At 39.4% G+C, this 27232-nt stretch overlaps 1 protein-coding gene across 1 annotated transcript in view; it reads left to right on the forward strand.

The window, feature by feature from the left end:
• Nucleotides 1–2428: 2428 nt before the first annotated feature.
• The window catches only part of PTPRR (protein tyrosine phosphatase receptor type R), a 236535-nt gene continuing 211731 nt past the window's right edge, over nt 2429–27232 (forward strand). Inside the window, exons 1-2 of the mRNA XM_026500025.4 lie at nt 2429–2872; nt 26459–26757. Coding sequence (XP_026355810.1) covers nt 2815–2872; nt 26459–26757 — 357 coding nt within the window. The 5' untranslated portion in view covers nt 2429–2814. The remainder of the gene's footprint in view (nt 2873–26458; nt 26758–27232) is intronic.

Genomic DNA, 27232 nt, shown 5'->3' on the forward strand with positions numbered 1-27232 from the left:
CACAGCCAATTACATTATTTGAAACTTTAAAATGCTCCTCTCCTTCCCCTGAAAATGTTGGAATTATCTGTAGGAGAGCAGGGGGCTCACGACATAGCTGCAGCATTGTTGCACGCCCATACCTGCATTTCCTTCTTGGAGACCTGTATAAGTTTGACAATTCATTTTGTTTTGCTTTCGTTTGCTTGTTTTTTGTGTTTTTTTGGAAGGAAGAAAATAAGAGGAGCACACCCGTTTTAAGTGGGCTACCGTCGTCTCCCCCAACTCTATACAGCAACTCTAGTACCAGATGTTAGATGAGAAGGGTACCTGCTGTAAGCTTTAAGCACAGCTAAATAAATTATTTCGAATGTCTATTTAGTACAAATTCCAAAGAGCAGGGCTAATGATCAGTATTGACCTTTATCAACAGTCACTTTTAATTTATTCTTTTTTTTGGAACACCTATTTTGTGAGAGCCCCCGTTCTCATCAGTTGTGACACATCAGCGAATGAAATTGGCGAAGATCTCTGCCATTTTAGGTCAGATTCCACTGCAGGGAGTGGGAACAGGATAAGGAAACGGACAATATATGAGAGATTTAATAAGTAATTCTTTGGGTATGTTAGAAAGTGATACACATTATGGGAAGAGGAGACGAGGGCAAAGTGGAGCCAGAGTAGGGGAAGGGGTTGCAGCTTAGAGTAGTTTTGGGCGATGTGGTGGCGCCACAGGAATGGTGCAGGGCACACCCGAGCAGGGCCGTCAAGGGCTGGGGAAATGAAGCTGCCATAGTTCTATTTTCAGCATCGAAGCGCTATCTCATATTAAAAATATATATCATTCTTCCCTTCTCCCACCTGTTTCAGTGCAATTCCTGGCTTTGTCTCTCAGTGTTGGTGGTGAAATAAATTATAAAGGAAATGACACAGCTGAACAGATCAGATCTTATGAGATCTTGCCTAATTTAAGCTCTAGGGGTAGCGTATTTCCCATTAATTGTCCCAATTCACAGTGGATAGAGGAAGAAAGCATTGAGTGAGATATGCAGTTCAATTCAACAAGCCTTATCGGTACCTCTTATTTGCCTAGAAAGGCTTTACTCAATTTAAGGATACAAACATGAAGAAGTTCTTCTGGACCTTTCAACTGTGCTGTAGAACAAACCACAGACAGATGAACATCTGGAAAAAAATGAGGAAATGCTAAGTAAATGTTGTGTATACATTCATGTGTGGAAAGGAAATATCACTGTAATCTGGAGTTGGGCCAGGGCTTTCTGGAAAAGTGAGACCAAGGTTAGACCTTTGGCAGCTTGAGTGAGGTGGTGATGCAAGTGGAAGGGGCAAGGGCATCCTACAAAGACACAGAAGCAGAAAGGCTGGTGCTCCAGGGATGGTTAAGGGAGAGGAGTCTGGCAGGGGAACTTCATGATGAGGAGTAACTGGCCACTAGCCTAATATAATCATCTCCACACTACAAAGTCTTGGATGGGGGTGGGGGCCACCTCTATTACACAGACTGCTGTAGTCTACCTAGAGACACAGAGCTGGACCAGAGAAGCCCAGGTACAGAGGTGATTCTATCACTTTTCACCTTAGAAAGTAAAACGGGGACTAAAGATGATTATCTCAATTACATGGATATATCTTACTAGTCTAAAAGTATGCCTCATTTCTTTCTGTCACAATGGTCATAGACTTTGGGCTTGAGTCAGGAGAAAGTTTAAATACAGGGATTGAGGGGCGCCTGGGTGGCTCAGTCGTTAAGCATCTGCCTTCGGCTCAGGGCATGATCCCAGAGTCCTAGAATCGAGCCCCGCATCAGGCTCCTCTGCTGGGAGCCTGCTTCCTCTCCCACTCCCCCTGCTTGTGTTCCCTCTCTCGCTGCCTGTCTCTCTCTCTCTCTCTGTGTCAAACAAATAAATAAAATCTTAATAAAAAAAAATAAATACAGGGATTGAGGTGGAGAGAGAGAGAGGAACGAGAAAGGAAAAGGGGAAAGCTGTTGGAAAGAAGGCACCTCCCCCCAACCCCCAAGGCAGGGTGCTGCGCAGGTGCTTTGGGAAAGCTTTCCCAGGCAATCCAAGGTGCTCAGCAAGCTCAGCAAGCAGAAGATACCACTGAATATCCTTGCAGGCGGCCCTAGGAAGTTGGTCACTCTTCGGCCAGCCGTGAGCTCTGTCCACGTGCATTGGAAGGAGTAGGGTGGATCTTGAGGTCCTCCGGTTCCTCCGGTCAGGCCTTCATCGATCCTGCCCCACCCACCCCCAGGTCGTTGACCCATTCTCCCTGATACCCGCCGCTCGACGTCCCCGACGGAAGAGCCAGCCCCCCGCGGAGGAGCCTGCCCCCTCGCAGCCGCCGCGAAGACCCGGAGAAGTGGAATTTCACTTCGAAACTCCGTGCGGCGCGAGGGCCAGCGCTGGGCATGCTCAGTAGGCGCGGCGCGGCTGGCTGCTGCCGGCGCTGCGCTGGCCCCGCGCGGAGGGCTCCAGAGCTGGCGCGGGAGTCCATCCCGCCTTCTCCGCCACGGCTGCGGGCTTCCAGAAGGCCGAGCAGTAGTCGCCTCCGAGCGCCTCGCCCCTGCCCTGCTCCGCCCTCTTCCCTCCTCCTCCTACTCCTCCTCCTCCTCCTCCTCCCTCCCTCCCTCTCTTCGGGAGGCGAAGCTGGTGCTGGCTTCTACCGGCGCCACAGACCGCTCTGCAAACCCAGCCAGGACCTGAGAATGAAACCCGGAGACCGGAGGACCCTCGGCGGTGGCTCTTTCTAATCACACTTTGCCTGAAGTGGGGTCGTGGCGGAGTTCCTCCTCCACCGCTCAATGCAAACACCATGCGGACAGCAGTCAGCTTCCCTGCGCTGTGCCTGCTTCTTAATCTTCACGCTGCAGGTAAGGGGTTGCGGGGCGTAGAGCTGGAGCTGTGGATGAGCTGGGAAACTGCACATGCTTGAGGACTCTAGGAAAAGCTTCTTGCCTCGCCAAGAGAAAGCAGGACAGTACTGACAGGCATGGGGTGAGGGAGTTGTGCACCTGTTGGAAGACTGAGGCTGAAAACTTAAGCTAAAATCAGCTCTCGGTATGTCCTTACCTGGTACGAATAATAGTGAACATTTTCAATATGAACACAGGTTTGCTTCCCCTTTCTTTCCCCTCCATCTAGACTCCCCGATCCTGTTTCTAGGCTATGCACTTGACTGCCAGTTTTTCAGGAGACAGACAAGACATCCTGCTGGATGTAACCTTTTCTACTGCAGCGGCTACATCCATAAGGTCCCTGGGTTTAGCGAGAGCTCACAGAGATGCATTGGCTGCAACCTGAAGGACCACATCTCCGCCCAAAAGATCGAAATACATGTTTCACGTTAATGATGCCGCTCCAGGCTCCTTTGGCCCCTGCTCTTGTCACTCGAATTTTCTAAGCCAATAAGAGGAAGGAAAGGTTTAAAATAGGACCCCCTCTTCTCTTTCAGCATCATGGTCAGCGTCCGAGGGCACCAAACAAAAACCCAATCACAGTTTTAAGGCTGACAATCCCGGGGTTGGCACTGCCCCTGGGACAAATTTGGTGAGGACTAGCCAAGAGTGACAGTGAGACTGTGCCCAAATATAAATATATTTGATATCAGAACCAGTATTAGATTTTGAATGGGAGCAAACCTTAGGGAGTACCTGGGGAATTTTATATGCAATGTCACTACAGATCCTGTTTTTTGGATACATGCAGCCTCTGTGTAATGCAAGGACTTGCTGGACTGAATCCTTTATCATTTTTACACACATATGTACCAAAATAGAATATGGCAGAGATTTTAGGCACCCTACTGCGACAGCAGTTGTCCGTGCAGTAGCCCTGTAGCAAGCAAAGACTAGATATTTTACCCGAGTTTGCTTGTCACCCAGTCACACATATTCATTCATTCCTTCAGCTAACATTTATTGAGCATGTATTATGTCCCAGGGATAATGAATAAAAATAATGGCTGCAAAATTACAATTCTTGTGGTCTCTTTTAAAAAGGAGTGGGTGAGTTCCTTTCCTATGTGTGCAATAATGAGAGTGAAATATGGTACTTTCTTATTTCTAGCCTGTGCTATTTTAATGGACTGTGAACCTCTTGGGCAAGTTATGCACAGGAATATTAAGGCTATAATTAAATACACATGTTAATTGTTATAATTGTGATGTTTTATTGTGAAATTTTCAATAGTTCTTTGGCACCTTTTGAAAACTAGCAAATTGCTATGACTTGGTCAACATTAAATTATTTGGAAACAGCTGTAATACATCATTTTATTACCATATACAGTTCTTTAAATGTTGAAATTTGGGATGAAAAAATACACATTGGGCTGAATTTTATTACATTATTATGTTTAATGCTATCACTGAACATCCATTGCCAAAAAAAAATTTTTTAAGCCTCAATTCTTACCAAGTTTAGGAAAAATGTCAGTGTAGTTATTTTTTTAAAACTAATGTATAAGAAATTCTAAAGATTCCATTTAATATACTTTGAGTAATTATACCTTAAAAGTTATAAATAAACTTGAAACTAAGCAGGTGGAAAACATTTCTAAATTTATTGTAGGTGAACATTTGGGATGAGGAAAGTAGAGGACTTTTGTTCATCAAAAGAGAAACCTAGAAGTCTATAGCCCTAGATTATACCTGGAGCTCTGCCAAAGGGTGTATTACCAAAGACAAACCAATCCATCTCTACTTTGACTTCTTAATTTGAAAAAAAAAAATATTCAACCAATTTGAAATTAATAAGGCAATGCATTGATGGGCTATCATTTTCAGATTTCAGTTGCAAGATGCAATATGGAAATTAATTATATTCATATTTAATATCATGCTTTTGATAGGTGTTTTTCGCAGCAGATTGCAAGTTTAATATTGTGGTTGTCTTGCCAGTTTCATTTTGAATGCATTTTAATTTTAAACAGCAATTTGTGGGTCACAAGCTGTCATCAGATTAAAATTCATCACAGTTATTTAATAACATTGTTAGGACTTTCCATTGGAACTGAAACAAACACATACTTTTTGATCTAAACTCTTGTAGATTTGGGTAATAAGAAAGTAAGTGCGTGGGAGGACGAAGATCAAGAAGTCATTGATACTGCTACTTGTTGAATGTCTGAGTTTGTTTCTTTTACAGAAGACTCTCCTCTAAGGATAGAAGTGGGCTTCATAAAGAAGCAAAATGAATTCTATCTTTCTAGTCCTCTTTACTGAAAAGCTAATTGATCCATTTTGGTTATGCTCAGGGTGCCAACAACTACTTTACACTGGTGGAACTGATGACACGTTAGAACCCTTTAGGGAGGGAGAAATTGGCTGACAGGATGTGAGTGCTCTTCTCAGTTATACTAGGACTTGTCACTTTCCAGATGATCATTGCCCTAATGATACGATAGCAAATTGTTTTCAACTTGAGTGCTATCTCCAGTTATTTGGTCATGATTGCCTGAGACACTGTGCAAAATAATAAACAAGCAAGCAAGCAAGTAAATAAATAAATAGTGACCAACCCTGACCAACGGGCTCGAAAGGGGAAAGTACTGTAGTCTGTTTGTTATGTCTATGAGGACAAAAAGAGGACAAGAGGTACAATACTGTGTAATTAACATCTCAAGGTAAAATAATCCTAATAAATTACGGAGCATAGAGCTTGTTCGATAACCTAGACTCAACTCTTTCCATGGCAGCTCATTTTCATAGATCTCTCTAACAAGAAGAGTTATAGTTGTTGTCCATTCAACTGCTTACTATTCCAGTAAGAAAACTAAGTTCCAGTAAATGGTAGACAGTATTTACTTTACATAGTAAAGAGCCAGTAAACAGCATGGTCAGGATGAAAGCCCATGTGTTCAGACCTGTGACTACGTACTGTATGAAATCATATACTGGTTCTAATAGGAAAGGCCACCATCGAGTTACTGGTGTCAAATCCTTTTTACCTAGATGTCCTCATTCTTTTCTTTTTTTTAAGATTTATTTATTTGAGAGAGAAGGAGGGGCAGAGGGAGAGAGAGAGAATCTCCATTAGACTCCCTGCTGAGCGCAGAGCCCCATGCTGGGCTTGATCCCATGAGCCCCAGATCATGACTTGAGCCAGAATCACGAGTCAGGTGCTTAACCCACTAAGCCGCCCATGTTCCCCTAGCTGTCCTCATTCTTTATTCCTTCTATGAACCCATGTAATACGTAAACACCAGTTGAAAAGACTACTTCAGGAATATCTGAGAAGGTGTGCCCCAATAATATTGATGGTACCCCAAGATCCACAGATAGCTTCTTTCCTTCAGTGTTTTTTCTCTTTCTTTACCCAAAGAACTATGTTCTGATATTTATTGGGTAGTATTTTAGTTGCAAAGGAGTGAAGGTCTTAGAATATCTTAAAAATTCTCATGTAAAAGCTTTGTTTTTTCTAGCGAATGTTTTGCTAAAACACACAGACTGTGATTTCAGTGCATTACTCTCTCCCTAAGCTCTGGAAAAGGTTCTTTCCGATTTTCACATTGTTCTTCCTGTTGAGCCTTCTGGATGGCACGAAGATTGCCTTTGAAGTGTCTTCTGAAGATGGTACCTTCTCTCTCAGAGAAATGCATCGTCAAGGTCTTTAGTCTTTGAAAAAGAAGGAGTTCTATGGTGAGACCAAAAGGATCAGGGAAGTCATTTGTGGAAGCACCTTCCAAAGAAAGGGTAGACTGATAGGTAGGAAAATATGTTATTCTTGAAGATTCTAAGGTGTCTTCTCTCAGTGAACTCCAGAATCCATTTTTCCTGTTCAAAATCACTCAACACAATCCTCACACCAGCCTAGGTTCTACCGTATTCTCTTCCCCCATTATCTCTCTGATATCATCTCTCACTACTTTCTTCTTTTTTGTCTCTCTCCAGCCACTTTGGTCTCCTTGCCATTCTAAGAAGATGCCAGGGACTTGCCCCCCTCATATGTTTTGCTTTTTTCTTTGCCTGAAACACTCTTTCCCCAGTATCTCCATGGCTTAATCCCTTAATTTTAGGCCTTTATTCAAATGTTACTTTCTCAGGGAGGCCCTCACTGACTATCCTGTTTAATATTTCATCTTCTCCCCGCAAAAAACTTCAATACCCCTTCCCTGCTTTACTTTTTTCCCAGAGGTTTTTCACCAACTTCCATATCATATATTTAACTTATTTGCTTTGTTTACTGTGGTTCACCCTTTCCCCAGTGAAATGTAAGCTCCTTGAAGGCACGATATCTGTCTGTTCTGTTTACTGCTGTATCAATGGCAGATCCTGCCCAGCCTAGCACCTGGGGCAGTGCCTGGCATAAATCTACTAAAGATTTTTAAAAATATATATTGAATAAATAGAAACAACACAGTGATATTTCTGGTCTCTCCCTTTTGCATTTAGTTTCTTCTTGGCACCCATGCAAGGCACACTTAGTCAACTTAGCCACTTCTAGAATGGACTTCAACAGAGCTCATTTATCCACAATTCAAGTTTCTCCCTAGGAGCTCACATGCCCCGGGAACATACTGTCTCAAACAGACTTTTCTACCATTGTGAACTTAAAGACAACATGGGATGGGCTTGCAAGAGACCAGAACTACAGATCAACTCAGTGGCAAAGTCCTTCAAATTGATTGCTAGATGCTGTACAGCTCAAATGCGTTGTCAGGTCATTATATTTTCAGTCCTTCGTGAAATGCCTCATACGTACATGTACGAATGGCTATAGTGATATGAAAGGATTCATACAGCTAGTTTACCAGTAGGATTTAAAGCCCTTGAACAAACCTATCTGCTTCTTTGGCACATAAAAGGCACACATATACGTATACTGAACATCACAGGCTCCTATCACCTTGGAGATTACATGTTCTATTAGAGATCATACCCTGAGTAGTGCCTTGTAAAAATTCTGGAATGCATTGTCCATATTTGGCCTCCTCTTTTTTGTTTCTCATTTATTTCTCTACCAACTCCAGTCCTCATCCTATCGTCCTACTTATGATATGTTGAACATAATTAAGATATCTTTTTCTTACCAATGCATATTTACAGCATTACTCAATTTGATCTCTTTCTGAATTTTGAAAGTTCTCCTCACTGATTTCCATTGGATGACCACTACTTCCTAGCTTCCCTCTTATCTCTCCAGCCATTCTTCAGTTTGTACTATTAGGTCTTCCTCTGAGTAGTATTTAATGGTTAGTGCTTTCTGGAACTTAGGCGCCTCCTTTTATTTCCCTCTCTGTACAATCTCCCTGGATGTCATGTCAAAGATTCCTAAATCCATATTTTAATCTCAGATATTTCTCCTGAACCCCAATCGTATAGTTACAATTACCTAGGAGTCACTGGATATCCCACGGGCATCTTCTATTAATCTTTTAGTACTCAGCATTCCCATCACAATTGCTCTTATTTCTGTATTTCCTATCATTGTGAGTAACACCAAGATCCCCCACAGTCACCCAAGCCTGAAACTGTTAACTCATCCTGGACCCCTCCTTTGCTGCTTTCATCCATAAGGTCACCAAGTCTTCTCCACTCTCCATGTTCACGTCACTGCCTTGGAGTAGGTCCTTATTTCTCATATGGTATCTCACATAAAACTCTAAAAAAAGCATACCTGGTCATGTCCTCCCCTTGTAAAATTCTTTAATACAGCTATTTCCTTCTTTTTAAAAATAAAACCCAAACTCATTAGCAGGGCAGAGTCTTCTATTCTCAGGTCTTCCCTATTTCCATTTCCTAGACTGTACTTGTTGCCTCGTATGCCATCAGTAAATGTTCAATGAATGAATAAATATATTCCGGATGTATTAGGCAAAATAAATTCTAATAAATTAAATTACATTGATGAAAAGATTACATCTCATCTTCATAACCATAAAGAGTAGAATTGATTTTGCTACTGCTCCCTCAATCCAATTTACATGTATTGGTTACAAAGAAATGAAAATGAGACAGAAAAGCTTTCATTTAAACATAGTCTCTGAGATAAGTTTGTGCGCCATGGGCATGCCGATAGTTGTAGTGGAGTTGTGTATCGAACTCCACCTAGTTAGACATTGCTATATGAGTTTCTAGTACTAGATGGATGGGAATAAGCTGAATGTCTTTATTTTAGATCAAGGAATTAGGCAGGATACGTAGCATGATAGTTGTGCACTGAGGGATAGAACCAGAGCTCTGAACTCTGGTTACCAATTGGGCATCATCTCTCTTGGAATAGCAAATATGAGCCACGTACCCGTTCATAATCAGGTGGGAATGTGAGTTAGTGGGTTCAATATACCAAGACTCCCAGTAATCCAATCCTCCTTCCCTCCCCCAAACAAAAAACAAACCATCACAGAAAATTTGGGAGTATTTGGATGGTTGTATACATTTTCTTTCTTTCTTTTTATGTGTAGACAAATTGTTTGTAGAACCCTAAAGTTTTGGGATACCACACATTTTTTTTCTGATGGAAAAATGCTATACCTAAAGAGAGACATGCTTACGTCTGAAGAATGGAGACTATATTTTGAATTATAAAAAGTCACTTTTTATGAGATGATGGGATCACACATCAAGACCCATTTATTGCCATTAGTACTAATGATAACATGGATGTCATATTTTATGGTAAGTTTATTGTTAAATCTTTTAAAAGCTGTTTACAGAGTCAAATTCAAAAGGTAGAGAAAGCCATTTTTCCCTTTAAAAGGGGATTTTAAAGGTCCTACTTGGCCCATAAATGCATTCTTCATTTGCAAAGCACTTACAAATGCTGACACACCAGAGTTACACTGATATTTCCCAGCATAAAGGATTTTAATAGCTTTGAAAAAATATTTAATGGTAAATTATTATTTTAAGATCAAATTTCCTAATTCCTTTTCCCCAAATAACATCACCATAAAGTGTCTGTTATTGTGATGATGTTTGCCACAGAATGACAATTAGCAGATTTATATTGTGAACATTATTAGCACTTCCCATTTAAATAATTTTTTCCTCATAAGGCTATCAAGACTTTGCTCATAATCAAATCTCCTTTGATTTCTATTTATTAAGATGTTGGTGTCCCTTAAAATTGCAGCCACATGGACCAAAAACAAAGCAAAACTAATTGTTTACATGATGCAGCAATCTAGATCAATATATTTAATTGCACGGAAGTAAATGCCAGGTTTGGTGAGGACATAAATTAGTTTTTTCCTTGTTCAGACCTGAAGCAGTACCCATGTCTTGACTTAAATGTGCAGAATGGATTAAGGCAGCCCTAAGCTACTGATCCTTGGAAAAGAGCACGAAATGAACACAGAGTAAGAGCGTCTCGCTGACCCAAATAGCAGCATGTACAGAGCAAGATTCTACTGCTCTTTCACTGTAGTAACACCCCAACTCCGGATGGACCCTGGAGGGGAAATCAAGCACTATGCATAACTCTGATCACTGGGTTACTGGGAAAGATGCTTAATCCAAAGAGTGCTGAACATAATATGGTGAGTTAGTTTGGAAGGCCATCAAACCATTAATATGAAGGCGTGGTTTTAAGTTATAAGCAATTTACTTTCTTTGCCTTATTGGGTCAAGACAGTATTTCTATTCTCCCTGGAAGAAAATGAAATAGCTTAAGGAGAGACGTTAAGAGAAAATTGAAATGAAGGGAAAAATGCCGAATTTTTAGACAACCTTTAGCAGAATACCATAGTGGTTAAGTGCATGGATGTTGTGGTTGGGCTCAACTCCACACACGATCACTTTCCAGCTCTGTAACTTAGGGCAAGTTACTTAATCTTTCAAAGCCTCAATTTTCTGTTTTTATTTTTATTATTTATTATTACTTTTTAATTTCTTCTTTTTAAGACGGAGGTTATATACTATGCAACTGTAGAGTTGTTGTGTATTAAACAGGACAATCGTAGTAAGTGCCATGTAAGTACTAGGTGTTATTTGATTAGGGGTAGGAGAGGTCAGGTGACAAACGGTTGGTTGGTATCTGGGAACACTTGCTACTCCAGATAAGAATAGCTGTTAATTCCATGGTCTTTTCCTAGAAGATGTTCATTTTTCAAAGAAGTATGACAGAGCAGCCCCTTAGACCAGTGATACTAATTTCAAAGGATGAAGGAAAGGACTAAGGCAGAATGGAATGGAAGTGTTGACTTAATGGGCCTACCAAGTGCCCTGCAAATCCCTAAACGCAAGCAGAGGAGACCAGGGCAGGGATCTCTTCAAGTGGCTGCTGGGGACCTCCTGCCTCACCCTCCTCCTGCCCCAATATCCAGGCATTTACATCCCTGTAATATCATTACTATGGCAACATTTTAATTTTTGTATTTTCTAATGTTCATTTTGCTGTGTTTGAACATAATTCTTAATATGTGAGAATTATTCTTGAAACACATTTTTTTCTTGGTCTTGCTATTGGATCCCAGCTTTCAAGTCATCTGGAGAACTCTACTATAAAAATGATGGAAGTGGGGCACCTAGGTAGTTCAGTCAGTTAAGTATCGACTCTTGGTTTTGGCTCAGGTTATGATCTCAGGGTTGCAAGATGGAGCTCTTCAGGCTCCTCGCTCAGCGGGATGTCTGCTTGAGATTCTCTCCTCCTCTCCCTCGGCCCCTCTCCCCCACTCATGAGCACACACTCCCTCTCTCTAAAACAAATAAATAAAATCTTGTTAAAAATGATGGAAATCATTCATGATCTCTATAACTTTATAAATAATAATATTTCAGCTGTTTGCCTAACAATAACTGAAGGATAGAAGATTTTACAGATGTCCTCCTTCATTACTCAGCAAGTGCATGTGGAACTCAAGTCCTATGATTTCTGCAAAGGGTAGTATTTCTCAGCTTTCCAGCCACGTGATCATTTTTCTCTACTTCTGCATTTCCCCAGAGGGCATATCTTGATGAAGTTCTTCTCTTAATGGCTGTGTAGAATTTAAGAGAGAGCAGTACATACTCCTGTCAACCTCTCCTGCAAACATCCTTCAACTCAGTTCTTCAGGAACTGGGGGGCATCTGACTGCATCTGTCTGAACTGACATGAATCACTTCCTCGGGCAGAGTCTGAGTCCAGTGGTCTCAAACCCATTCCTTCCTTATGACTTATGTCTAGTCACATTGTCCCAAAGGGTACTGTCCTAACTGTATTATGTTCTACTCTGTAACATATATTTATCAGATGAGAAATAACTCTATTAAGCCTGGGCAGAAATCAAGAAACATGAGACTCACTTATTATAATTTTGCCACCAGCATGTAGCACCCAGTGGATTTTTCCTGAAATGACAGTCACTTCTGTGACTCCCGAGTGGAGTTTGCCATTGCACAGCTCAACTTTGGGTGGATAAGATAAATGGAAAGAAGTAAGTAGTTACAGTGGGTTGGAAGTGGGAGTAGGAACTATGTTTTCTAATGGAATATTTGAAGAAATGTGAAGGAGTGTTTATATCAAAGAACATGCAGAAAAAGTTTACAAGATGCCTTAATTAAAATCATCCCTTATTCTTGTACAGTTCAGATCCTCTCCTACAGAAAGAATAGAGCCAGCTCTATGAAAATAGACTAATTACTTTGGTATTTAAATTTTTTTTATTATAGATATACTAGACACATCACCGGCCAAACATGTGAAACATTTAAATAGTCTTAGAGAATGACAACACCTCCTCATGGGATTATGTTTTCACATCCTAGAAACCAGTGCACAGACTAGATTTTAGGAAAACCATTCCTGGAAGGAGTGTTCCTTCAGTGACAAACTCATCCAAGTCTTCTGGGGGCAGAGGGCCATAATGGCTTACAATTTTTATAAATTCAATCATTATCTTGTAGAAACTCTCATTTCATTATTTTTATTTTTTTACTTTTTATGATATAATTGCTCATTTGAAGATGAATCTTTTATTGGTCAAATTGGTTGTTTGTTGTCAGGATACAAGACAAAACAAATGTGTGTACCTATAAATATATACATACATACATGTATGTATGTTGTTAGAATGTAGCTAAGACATACAAGCTGAATTTTATAAAACTGGCGTTACAGATAGACAGAACCATAATGGACTCTTTCCAACACTGGTGTAATTTTCTATTAAAAGACTGGTAGGATTGACCATATGTTACAACTGGGAGGTTATCCTAATGGACCTCAGTCATCACATGTCGGGAGGACTGCGGTATGCATCAGGAAGATTCAGGGTTGTTACCGTGAGTCCTTATAGCTGGAGATGAGCACTGTGGTGATGTCTCATGTTAACCGTTACCAGTGGAATTACAGAACAACTACAAGAATAGTTTTAATATTAGCCTCCTTGTATCCAAGGATTTTGTTTCTGGAAATCCCTGCCCCTGTAAGTTCCCAAAGTCTTTTACTGTATTTGGTCTATTGATCTAATTGATTAGACCCAGAGAAAAGTAGTTGTCGGTCACAGTACACATGGACATTTGGAAAGAACAGTGGCGAGAGCTGAATGACACACTTAATGCCTGGAAACAAAACTTGAACAAAGTGGAAAACAGCCTTTTGAGTCTTTCTGATACATGAATGTTTATGCTATGTATGTAGTTTTGTTCTTTTTGGAAAACTTCTAAATCGTAACAAAACATTAAAAACTGAAACTTGGCTATAGTCTGGACATTTAATGCCTTAGATTTAAAAGAAAGGTAAAAAATTCACAAATCTCAGAGGATACAAAGTAATAAATTACAAAGGGTCACTATCTCTATCTTGCATAACACAGAAGTTGTGCTCTGTAAGGAAGGGTTTTGAGGATGCAACAAGAGCTTTGATGAAAGGGTATATGAGGAAAGCAAATTTAGTTAAGGGGAACTAGATGCTAATAGCAATCTTAGCTATCTTACATGTAGCAAAAACATAATAATATCATTTCATTACATCAGAAGAAATTGGAAAAGTGAGTATAACTGTAAAGCTTTAGGTATAACTTTTTAAATTTTACTTGTGGAAAAGAAGTGTACTTGTTTACTGTGCTTATGGGAAAATGTATCTCTTCAGAAAAAATCAGCATCCTGCAAAATCTCATTGAATTGAGGCTTTTCTTTTCTTGAAGTCCAGTCACTGTAGTCTGGTGGTAGGTCTCCAAGAACCACTTTCATTCTCTGAGGAGAAGCGGAGGCTCAGCTCTGAGGAGACTTGCTCAAGTTCACACAGATGGTGATGGTGAGGGGTGTCTTGCACTAGAATCTAGGTCCCTTACCTCCTAGTCCATTGCTTTTTAAAAAAGTGTATTTCTTTCCTTTCTGGCTACCATTAATAGGCATCTGCTATATGAGCTTTCACTAGTACTCCTGTGTATTTTTAACTTTTTCTGAGAGGCATTTACAGATCAAAGGAGAGCCTCATCATTTCTCTTGTAGAAATTCCCAAGGGACTTCCCTGATGTTACCCATTTATATCCACTTTCTAGAGAAGAAAGTGGTGGCAGCGCTTTAAAAACAATGATTATCCTTTCACAAAATGATTGGAGAACAAAGTTGCCTTTTTTTGATTGTTCACTTTTTCAGGTCTCTTTAGAGAACATTGCTTCATCCTTTTGTTCCGTTCACAAGTTACTGACACTGATTTAAACCCTTGCTATACGAGGATTTATCCTGAGAGGGTGCAGGCAAGGCCATTCTCCCCTGTGCATTTAAGAATTACCAACACTGAATCTGAAATACTGAATCATAACCTACTCTGAGCATTGTAATCTCATCCATTTCTCTCTGTTAACATCTCCAGAGATTACCAAGGTCTGTCCAAAATGAAATTTAAATCATGGAATTTTATGACCATGGACACTGGCTATTCGCATGTAAGTGTTGCTTCTATGGTCAAAGTACTTATATTTTAAATGCACATGAGTACCTTTGACAAGCTGTTTACTAAACATTCTGTGAGACACTCTCTCCCTTCTGGGAACAGACTGAGTTCTCAGGGAAGATGAGGAATCCTACACATATCGACTTTATATCTCCATTCTTTACAACAACTGTTTCAGTTTTTCTTCATTTTCCTGACGCTTACTGTCTTTCCTCCCTTGTCTTCCCTCTCAGGAGATGACTTCCCTTCTACAAGGAGAAAATAGAAACCATTACAAGATGACTTGCTCAACCTCTACCACCAGATCCCTTAACACCCCAGAAGTTCCCACCCTCCACCCTCCCTCCTGTTGTAACAGAAGAAATATCTCCCTCCAACCCCAGGTTCACCCCTCTGCCTGTACTGTGGATCCCAACTCCTCCAATCTTGCAGGAGAGCTCAGTCTACGGTGATGTCACCTGCTTTCCCCTACGTTTTCAACCACTCCTTCTCAACTGGCTCTTCCTTTGAGGGAGTAAAAGTGCTCACTTCTCTCCTATCTTGAAAAAAACCAAATCCCTCAACCCTACTTCCCCTTCCTGATAACACACTGTCATTCTCTTATCACACCTACACTTCTTTGAAGTTGTCCACATTGTTGTTGCCACTTTACCTCCCACTTTTCAATCCAATGAAATCTAGCTTTCTCCCACGTACACACTGAAATGGCCTTCTATAAATTTGTCAATCATTTTTTAACTATATAGATTTGCAGTTAGAGAAAAGATGCTTTGATAAGTTTTGAGTTAAAAAGTAGCTTATAAAACATAATATGGGTGTAATCTGTTGACTTCTTTGAGGGTATAGTTCTATGAATTTTAACACATGTATAGATTCATGTAATTACTATCACAATACATAAAAGGTCAGTCACCCCCCGAAAATCCTTCATGCTATGTCCCCCACCCCCGGCCCCTAAGTACTGATAACCGTTGATTTGTCTTCCATCACTGTAGTTTGTATCTTTTCAAAAATGTCATGGAATGGAATCATACAGTATGTGATGTTTTGTCACTGTCTTCTTCCACTCAGCCTAATGCCTGTAAGATTCATCCAAGTTGTTGTATGGATCTGTAGCTCATTACTTTCTATTGATGAGTAATATTCCAATGTATAGATGTATCAGAGTTGATTACTCATGCACTGAAGGACATTTGAGTTGTTTCCATTTGGGCCAATTATGGCTAGAGCTGGCACAAAAATTTGCTTGCAGATTTTTGTGTGAATATAAGTTTTTATTTTTCTAGGGTAAGTATGTACAAGTGGGATTGCTGGTAGATGTCTGTTTAACTTTATAAGAAAGTGCCAAACTATTTTCCACAGTGCCTTTGCCATTTTGCATTCCCGCCAACAAGGTATGAGACTTCTAGTTCTGCAGAGACTCTCCAGCACTGGGAATTGTTGGTATTATTCATTTTAACAATTCTAAGAGGTGTGCAGCGATATCGTATCACAGTTTTAATATATATTTTTCTATTGGCTAATAGGACTGAGCAGATTTTCATGTACCTATTTGTCATTTATGTATTCTCTTTGACAAAGAGTTCAACTTTAGCCCATTTTTAAATTACTTACTATTGAGTTTCGAGAGTTGTTTTCTGATTACATGTCTTTGCTGGATATGTGATTTACAATTATTTTCTCCCACTTTATAGCTTGCCTTTTCATTCTCTTTACAATTGTTTTTTACAGAGCAAAATTTAAAAATTTTTGATCCAGTCCAGTTTATCAATTTTTTTTCATTTATGGATTATGATTTTGGTGTCCTAGCTAAGAACTATTTGCCTAACCCTAGGTAATGAAGATTTTCTCCTATCTTCAAAAAGTTTTTAAGTTGTGGGTCCGGATTTTTTTTCCACCGGTACTCGCGGTTCTTGGTCACACAGCTTGGAAGAATGAAGAGGTAGACCAGACAGAGTGGTGCGCGGCAAAGCAAGGTTTATTGAGCGATGGTAAGGTGATAGTACAAAGTTCCTGAGGAGGGAGGGGACCCGAGAGGGTTGCCACCGGCGTTTCTAAGGCTAGGGGTTTTTATCCCTCCTTGGAGGGCTGTTTTACTCTGATTAGCCCTTCCTGCACCTGTCATCCAATCAGGTTTTTGTCATCTAGCACATGGAAAGGGAGGCGGGCTCCTTCCAGGGCGGTGTAAAATCCTTTTAAGGGTGGTTTCCTCTTAGGGCGAGGGCCCCTGGTCCTTGCTTGCCTGCCTTCCAACTATCCTTCATCAGTTGCTAATTATCCATTTAATTTGTGATCTTCTTTGAGTTAATTTTTATGTAAGGTGTGAAGTTTAGATAAAGGTTCATTTTGTTGCATATGCATGTACAACAGTTCCAGCGTCATTTTGAGAAGACGATTCTTTATTTATTTTTGCATTTGTCAAAAATCAAGTGGTGATATTTTCTCTGTGTCTGTTTTTGAATCTTTATTTTGTTCCATTGATCTCTGTATCTGTTTCTTGCTAATACCCACTATCTTGATTGCTATAGCTTTATAGTGAGTCTTAGAACTGGGCAGTATTATTCCTCTTTTCATTTTCAGTATTGTTTTAGCTATTCTATTTATTTTGACTTTCTATTTAAATTTTAGAATAAGCATAACTATGTCTACTTAAAAATTCTGTTGGGATTTTTATTTTAATTGGGTATGATTGACATCTTCATTACGTAGTCTTAACAATTCATGAGCAGGGTATGTCATTCCATTTATTTAGGTCTTCTTTGATTTGTTTTCCAGGCTTTCGTAATTTTTAGTATACATATCCTATATATAATCTGTTAGATTTATACCTAAGTATTTTATTTTTAAGAACAGTTATAAATTTTTGCAAAATTTCAGTTTTCTGTTGAACATTGCTAGTTTATAGAAATGCCATTGGTTTTGCAGACTGACTTGGTATTCTACAGCCTTACTAAATTCACCTGTGAATTCTAGGAAGATTTTGGTGGATTCTTTGGGGTTTTCTACATAGATAATCATGCCATCTGCAACTAGAACCGTTTTATTTCTTCTTTACCAGTATGCATGCCTCCCACTTCTTCTCTTTGTCTTATTGCACTGACTAGGACTTTTATTTTATTTTATTTTTTTTAAAGATTTTATTTATTTATTCTACAGAGATAGAGACAGCCAGCGAGAGAGGGAACACAAGCAGGGGGAGTGGGAGAGGAAGAAGCAGGCTCCCAGCAGAGGAGCCTGATGTGGGGCTCGATCCCACAACGCCGGGATCACGCCCTGAGCCGAAGGCAGACGCTTAACCGCTGTGCCACCCAGGCGCCCCCTGACTAGGACTTTTAATACAATGATATATAGAAGTGGTAAGATGTCATAGTTGCTTTGTCCTCTGTCTTGGGATGGGAAGCAAGCATTCAGTCTTTCACTATTAAGCATAATGTTAGCTGTGGGCTTTAGTGTAGGTGCCTTTTATTTATTTTTACTTTTATTTTTAAAAAATTTTAGGAATACATTTTATTTTATTAAACTTCTTTTTTTTTTTCTTCTAAGTAATCTCTCCACCCAACGTGAAGCTCAAATTCACAACCCCGAGATCAAGAGGCACATGCTGTACTGACTGAGCCAGCCAGGCGCCCCATTATAGATGCCTTTTTAAAGGAAATTCTCATCTATTTCTAGTCTGCCTAGTTTTTTTAAAACTATGAATAGATACGCATTTTGTCAAATGCTTTTTCTGCGTCAATTGATATAATGTTGTTTTTCTTCTTTAGACTGTCAACATGGTAGGTTATGTTGATTGCTTTTCAAATATTGAAGAGGCCTTCCATTCCCAGGGTAATCCCCATTTGGTTATGGCGTATTATGCATTGTATTATTTCTGCGTTCAATTTGCTAATATTTTGTTGAGGATTTTTGCATCTGTGTTCATGAGCAGTATTGGTCTATGGTTTTCTTTTTAGTACTTTCTCTGGTTTTGTTATCAGTATAATTTTGGCCTCATAAAATGATTTGTGGAGTGTTCCTTTTCTATTTTCTGACAGAGGTCATGTGAAGTTGATGTTATATTTTTCTTTAGATGTCTGGTAGAACTTGCCAGTAAAACCGTTTGATCCTGAAGATTTTTTTTTTTTTAATTTTAAGTAGAAATTTAATTTCTTTTATAATATTAGGACAGTTTGAGATCTGTATTTCATCTTAGGTTTGAGTTTCATTAGTCTGTGGTTTTTGAGGAATTGGTCATTTCATCTAAGTTGTTGAATTTATATGCAAAGGATGATTCATAGTGTTTTCTCATTATCCTTTTCATGTCTGCAGCGTCTGTACTGATAGCCTTCCTTTTATCGGAGATCAATAATTTGTGTTTTCTCTGTTTCTTTGTGAGTCTTGCTAGAGTTTTATCAATTTTACTATTCTCAGAGAATCAACTTTCTCTGTTGTTTTCCTGTTTTCAATGTAATAATTTCTGCTTTTAAATTTTTAATTTCATTCTGCATGTTTAGCATTTATTTTGCTCTGTTTTTGTTTTGTTTTAGTTTTTTAAAGTGGAAGCTTAGATGATTGATTCGAGACCTTTCTTCTTTTCTATTAAAGACATTTAATGCTATAAATTTTCCTCTAAACAGTGCTGCTTCAATTGCATCCCACGAATTATGATGTTATATTTTCATTTCAGTTCAGTTCAAAACATGTTCTAATTTAGCAATTACTTTTTGACTCAAGGATATTTAGAAGTATACTGTTTAATTTCCAAGTGGCTGGAAATATTCTTGTTTTCTTTTATTGATTCCTAGTTTAATTTTATTATGGTCAGAGAATATATTTTGTATAATTTCAATTTTTTTAAATGTCTAAGTTTGTTTTATGACCCAGGATATGGTCTATTTTGGTGAATGTCCCATGTGCACTGGAAAGGAATGTGTATTCCGTGTTCTTGGTTGGAGCATTCTATAAATACCGTTAAATCCAGTTAGTTGGTGATGTTCTGTTCCTTTATAACCTTGCCCTTGCTGATTTTCTGTCTACTAGTTTTACTATTGAGAGAGGAATGTTAAAATCTTCAACTATAATTGTGGGTTTGCCCACTTCTCCTTTCATTTTGGTCAGTTTTTGCTTCATGTATTTTTATGCTTTTTTGGGGGGGTGTATACACATTTAGGATTATTATATATTACATCATTATGCACATTACATTATTATGTGATGTGTCTCTTTGTCCTTGGTAATTTTCTTTGCTCTGAAATCTGTTGTCGGACAGTGGCTTTCTTTTGACTAGTGTTTGCATGATATATATTTTTTCCATCCTTTCACATTAAACCTATCTGTATCATTATAGTTGAAGTGAGCTTCTTGTATTCCTACAACTGCCTCAGAGTCCAGGGTCAAGTGGGGGGGAGTGTGGAGAGAGAGAAAAGCTGTGACAGTTGGTTCCACTCTCTTAGAATGGTAGCTAAGCTGAGAGAAAGAAAGGCTCCCCTCTTGCAGAGTTTTGAATCCCGTAAACTCTCATTAATGGCCAAGGCCACTGCTGCCATGGCGTTGCTTGGGGAATGGAGAAAAGAGAGAGGAAAAATGAGGAGATTCCTGCAGCCTCTTTTAGCATTATGAGTTCCCTTTTTCAGAACTAGTGTTTTAGAGTGTTTCCCCTGAAGCTGTCTTTGTCTGCACCCTGGCATCCACTAGGGGCTGAGTAGAGAATGGGGGGGGGGGAGGGTGGGGAAAGGACAGGGGAGATGGTAAACTCCCTGCTGATGCTGTGGAACTTTTAAGTCCCCCTGCTACTATTTATTTTCCAGAGTCCTCAAATAGCTGTTTCATGCATTTTGTCCCAGGTTTTATTCAGTGTAAACACCAAAGCAGGGTGTGTTTGCCCCATCTTACCTAGACTCTGAATCTTCCATACCCTTTCAAATCCTTGAAAATTATTTTATTTTTGTTCAAGGACTCAACAGTGGAAGATGGTTGGCTTAGTGCTTCTAGAATGCTATCCCCAAGCCTTTTCCATGTTGAATCTGGTCTTCTGAGTATCCAGGCTCAGGTGTCCTTTGATGAATTTTAAGTAAATTAACCCCATGCAAATGTTAAGGGTTGTCTTGTTTGAACTCTGAGACGTTCAGACAGTGGGCACTGCCCCTCACAGACTCCTTGTTGCACTCTTCCCATGCCTTCCATACTCCACAGTCTCCAACTGCTCCTTCAACACGGGCTTCTTTGGGTCTAGGTTGCAGACTTCTTGTTCTTCTCCACCCACAACTGTTCTAGGCACTCTCATCCGTCAGTTTTCCATCAGCTTGCTTATGGTTTTTAGCACTTATTTCTAGTCCAGAGCTTCCTCTTGAGTTCACATACATATAATTACTCTCTAGACATTTCTGCGTCCATATATTATAGGCACCACAAACTCACATTTCTCTCTCTCAATAAAGGCACCCCCGTATAGTCAGTCACTCATTAGAAACAAAATTACCTTTGAGACCCCATTGTTGATTCCTTCCCAGAACAGTAACTCAATCATTGAATTAATACTTCTCCTCCTCCTCCCCCTCCTTCTTCTTGTCGATTTCCATGTCTTTTTTTTTTTTTTTTTCCTGTCAGTGCACAAAGGTGCTTTTATTAAAGCACAGGGACAGGACGCTGGGGCAGAAAGAGCTGCACTGTGATTGTGAGGAGCAATTGATTATAGACTTTTAAGTTGGGGGTGGGGTGGAGGGTAGAGATAAAGGAAGTCTCCAAAGGGATTTTCATATGTTAAAGAAGACTTTCAGGATCCTGGAGGCCTGACTATTGTCAAGCTAAAATTGCTTTTTGCCTCTAGCAAAGCATTAACATTAAGGAAGCCCTCAGTTCCTTGAGGGATGTTACACTCCGAATGTCTCAGATACTTATCAACGGTGTGCAAGTTTTGATCTCTCTCTCTCTCTCTCTCTATATATATTTTTGCTTTTGTTCTCCTCATCACCACCACCACCCCCAACAGTTTTGACCCTTAAATCTTTAAGGTTGCTGAGAGTGGAAGGTCTTATCTTCTGTAACTTCCTGCTAAATGCGTCTGCCTGCGGGTCAATATTAGTCAGTTGGGGAATTTATATACAGGAGTTACGAAAGGCAGAGGCAGCTGAATCCAACGTAGGCAACATATATGAATCTCCTTGGGTAGAAAGGATCATCTCTCAACTAGATTCACCTCTGCTCCATCCCTCTATTGCCACCTAGTCTGGGGCTATTCTGTTACCTAAAATATTTTACCTGATAACTTTGCACTTACTCTCGCTTCCTTCCAATCTATTTTCTTGTATAGCTAGGGAATCTTTCCGAAATATTCATTTATCTTGTCATTTCCCTCCTTAAATTTTGTAAAATGTTTGATTTCTCTAATGTTTCATTTCTTCAGTAAAGGTATTTAACAGCTTAGTATCTGTCAACCTCTCTGCATTAGTTTCCTGTTGCTACATAACAAATGACCCTAGAATTTAATAGATTAAAACAATACACATTTACCATTTCTCAGTTTCTGTGAGTCAGAAATCTGGGCATGGCTGAACTGGGACTTCTGCTTCAAGGTCGCTCATAAGGCTTCAATTAGAGTGTTGGCCTGGGCTGGGCCCTTAAACGAAGGCTCATCTGAGGAGGGATTTGCTTCCAAGCTCATTGACATGATTGTTGGCGCGATTCAATGGCACTGAGGGCCTCAGTTCTCTCCTGGCTGTTGGCCAGAAGCCTCCTCCTTCACATGGATTTCTCTAGCAAGGCAACTTTCTTCATCAAAGTCAGCAGGAGAAGGTCTCCTAGCAACACAGAAGTCACATCTTTTTTTACCTAATCAAAGAAGTAACATCCCATCACCTTTGCCATTATCTGTTGGTTAAGAGGAAGCCGCACGTGGGATCCAGCTCACTCTCAATGGGAGGGGGTCATACAAGGATGTGAATGTCGGTAGGTGTGGATCACAGAGTGCCCTCTGGAAAGCCAGTCTCCCATAATCTCTCACCTTCTTTTTCCCATCTTCTCTCTTAATTTCTTTGTGCCTTGCTTCCTGTATTGTTATCTAAACTTTTCCAATTTACTAAATCTCTGTTCAGTGGTTTCTAGTCTACTGTATAACCTGTACATTGAGTTTTGTCAATTACTATATTTTTTGTTTCTATGATTTCCACCTGGATTGAAACAGGCCTATTCCCTTTTCCTTAAATTCTTGTTATTTTCTACTTTTATTTCTTTGGGTGTTTTAAATCAACTTATTTTAAAGCCTCCTTTATTTTTCTCTTTTTTTTATTCTTTCTTGGGTGAGAATCTTCCCACTTACTCCATCTTCTGTCTCTCATGGCAGTAGTCTCAGTGTGCTTTGTAATTTTAAAAATCTCTAATAAGTGTGTCTTCAGTGGGGCTTCTCTTCCATGGCAACACATGGAAGTTACATTTACATACTTGTTTCTAGAGACATCACTATGAGAGTGATTTTTCAGTTGCCTCTGTCTAAAACCCTATAATACATAGAGGTTCTAAAACATTTTCTTTCTAAAGTTTTTCTCTCTTTCTTGGTTTTTCTCCTATTCTATTACCATCCTTCTCACTTGCCTTTGCTGGCTGCTTCATTCAGCTCCCTGACTGAAAATATTCGAATTCTACAGTGCTCTGTCCTATATAGTCTTCTTTTCATCATCAACATCCAGTTACTTGGCTTTAAATTTTATCTGTATTGGATGATTCACAGATCTATCTTTCTCTCTCCAACTATGAACTACACACTTAGCTATTACATTTCTAATTTGGAAGCTTGAAATTTAATAGGCATCTCAATCTTAACATTACGGAATTGTTTACTTGAATACTTTCGTAACGCTGAAGTGAAGGAGGCAATAGAGAGGTGGCATTTGAAGATAGAGAAGACAAAACTAATTCCAGATACTAGCTCAGTCATCTTCAGCTTCAGAGTTTGAATGTGAGAAAAATTCAGTAATAAACCCATATTCCTAGGCTACATCTCCAGAGATTCTGCTTTGGTAGTTCTAGGCTGGGATGTAGGACTCTCCATCTTAATATCCCAGGTGATTCTGATGCAGGGATCTAAGCACAACACTTAGACTTTGAAAAAAATTTTCCTGCTTAATGGTTATGGTGGGGTTCCTAATATTATGCGGCTAATTGGGTTTCCATTACTTAAGGACAGGGCAGGAGTAGGTCTTTTCCCATACACAACTGGATAAGTCTGGGAAATTTTAATTGTGTTATAATTGGACTTAAAATTAGATTTTTTTCACCTTTCTTTGTAGGCCAGTTTTAGCACAAGAGACATTCGTTGGTTGGACTAACCTATCTTATTTAAATAAAGTGGCTCTGACAAGGTTTGCTGTGATTGCTAGTGTAGAAAAAGAAAGCGTGAAGATGATTATGTAACTTTCCCATTTCTTTATTCATCTCTCTTCATACATCTGCATTCTCTGATCTAAGCTGTGTCTAAGTATCCAAGCTGTAAGCACTTCTTTCTTATTGAAATTCCCCATTGCCCACTCTTTTTTCTTTTACGTCCTGAATCTTGCAAGGGCCTATTTTTTTTGCATATTAATCTTTATTAACATGCCCATTTCAATGGTACTATCATGGCAGATATAGTTTTCATGCCACTGAACACTGTAGATTCCTTTTTTTGGTAGAAGGGCCAGTCCCTTAGGTGAGAAACCTAAATTCATTCAAGCGTATAGTATGTCTTTCCCAAAACAACAGACCATATTTAAATGAGGAGTATTAAAAAAACCAACTAAGATAAAAATAGTACATCCATTCTATTTCTTAACTCCGAGTTGACTACTTCTTTGTTGCTCTTTACAATATCAGATTCAGTTCTCTAAGATGGGAGAGGAGAAAGTGTCCTCTTTTCAGAAATACAGAAACTCTTCCAGGATGCTGTAGTATTAGTGAGTAAATGCATTTTAGTAAAGTTCTAAATGAACACCTCGTGGTCAGAAAGTCAATATACATCTAAACCAATTTAGCACCGTTCTCCATTAATAAAACACTGCAAGAGTAATAACATTGCAGTACCCTGTTCTGAATTTCATAACATCATATATGTTCCTAATGACAGTTTCATTTCCAAATCTGAGGAACTCTTATCAGAGAAACAAAATTTATAGGTATTTCAAGGTCATCACTGTCAAGTCATCATCTTTGTCAAATTATGGTAGCTTGATTGCTTTTGAAAAAGTTTGATCTATTTAGCAAACTCAGGATTGAAGATATGATGATTAGTTTCTATTACTATTTCAGAATTCACATGAAATATAATTGTTATTTGAATGATCTGGAAGGCTAAAGTCACTGGTACCCAAAGATGATTCCCAAACTGTCTGTTCCATCATGGAAGAAAGCACCAAAGCTGACTAAAAAAAATCACCTGTCTTTATATCCCTAAGCAAAAGTTTAAAAGATGTTTCAGGCAGAATGGCTGAAGATGCTAGAAATATATGCTGGTCACAAAAGGCTTGATGGAGGGCAAAAATTGTAAAACCTAGCAATGCTCTACTATAAATATTCAGTAAGAATATTCTAGGCACCCCAGAATTCTTGTAAAAAGAGGTAAGTAATTTTCTAAAGACAGTATTGCCATTGACATACCAAGGGAAAATCCGGGGGTGCCTAGGGTTGCTAGGCACTATGTGGGTGGCATTACTATGCTGTGATCTGCTTACTCTGCTGATCATCTTATAAAGACAATCTTAAGTTTGTTTTTCTTTTTTTTTTTAAGGTTTATTTATTTATTTATTTATTTGAGAGAGAGAGAGAGAGAGAGAGAGAACATGAGCAGGGGAGGAGCAGAGGGAGAGCTGGGGAAGCAGACTCCTTGCTGAGTAGGGACCCTGAAGTGGGGCTCGATCCTCGGACTCTGGGATCATGACCTAAGCTGAAGGCAGCCGCTTAACTGACTGAACCACCCAGGTGCCCCTTAAGTTTGCTTTTCTAATTGATACTTGACCTAGTGATATTCTTCTGGCTTACATGTACATGTTATTCAAGTCCATGGATATTTACCTAACAGAAGAAATAAAGGTGAATGTATTTTGTTATCTGGACAGCCATATTACTGAGAAAGAAGGAGAGAATGGATACTGTTATAGGATTGAAAGTTGGGACCACAATGACTCTCCTCAGATTTCTGTCCTCAGCTTAAAATATTCTACAAACATTAAAAAAAAAAAAAGTATACATTGCTAACTATAAGCAAGACAAAATAAGTATAAAATAAGAATTGTACGAAAGGCTATTGATTACAAGGAGGAAAGCTTAACTATGACATAAATGATTATCGTTTGAGGAGCAGATAGGACATTCAGGAATAGAAGCTCAACTGGGTGTTAGAACTGGGAGTGTAGATGAAGGAGGAAATTCTGGACTGGAAGACTGTAAGAACATCTGATAAATAGGACTTTTTCAAACTACACCCACTTCTGTCCACCCAAAGTTTCTCAGATGCCTCCAAACCACCACATGTGTTCTATGTGTGGGGAACTGAAGCAGGGGAAAAGGTGGAGACCAACTCTAAATTCTTCACAAGCCTTAAAGCTGCCTGAGGACAGGTAATTCTCTTTATCAGATATTTCTACTCATCTCAGCGAAGATCTTTGATTTTTGTTTTTGCCTTCTCCCTATTTCAGGGTGCTTTTCAGGAAATAATGATCAGTTCTTGGCAATTCATCAGAAGAGGAGTGGGAAGCCAGCATTCATTTATCACCATTCTCAAGACATTGAGAAGAGCCTGGATATAGCTCCACAGAAGATATATAAACATAGCTACCATTCCTCTCCTAGAGCGCAAGTAAACAAAGGGCACCAACTTGTTAATTCAGCGTTTCCGAGACCTGCATATGACCCATCTCTCAATCTGCTGGCCATGGCTGGTCAAGATCTTGAAGTGGAAAACCTTCCAGTCCCTGCAGCAAATGTAATTGTGGTGGTAAGTGTTGTGTTATGCTGATGCTGATGCCTTCCTCTGTGGTCTCTGCTGGGGAAAAAAACCTAATGGTGAATAGTTATCATCAGATCTCAATGATTTTTTACCCCAGCATTTTTCATTCCTTGATATTTCTTTTCTTTTTTGTTACTTGATTATTGTCTGTTGGCTTCCTCGTGAATGTGAGCCCACGAACTAAGAAACCATGTCTGTATGCTCTGTGCTGAATGCTGTGCATGGCGCAGGTAGGTACTTAATAAATATTTGAATAAAAAATGGCTTTAGGAAGGCCTTGCAGTTATAGTAGATAATATTCTGCACCGAGCCTCTGTCTTCTGTGATAATCTGTTCTAAGCAGATAGGGCTTAGTCTCAGTTTACATAAATAAATAGTACTTACTGAAGATCTCTGGTCACTTGTCCCAAATTGTAACAAGTGAAGAGACCACTGAAAGGAAGGGGTGTTGTGGGGGGTAGAT

The sequence above is a fragment of the Ursus arctos genome, unplaced genomic scaffold, assembly GCF_023065955.2.
Source record: "Ursus arctos isolate Adak ecotype North America unplaced genomic scaffold, UrsArc2.0 scaffold_21, whole genome shotgun sequence".
Lineage (NCBI taxonomy): Eukaryota > Metazoa > Chordata > Mammalia > Carnivora > Ursidae > Ursus > Ursus arctos.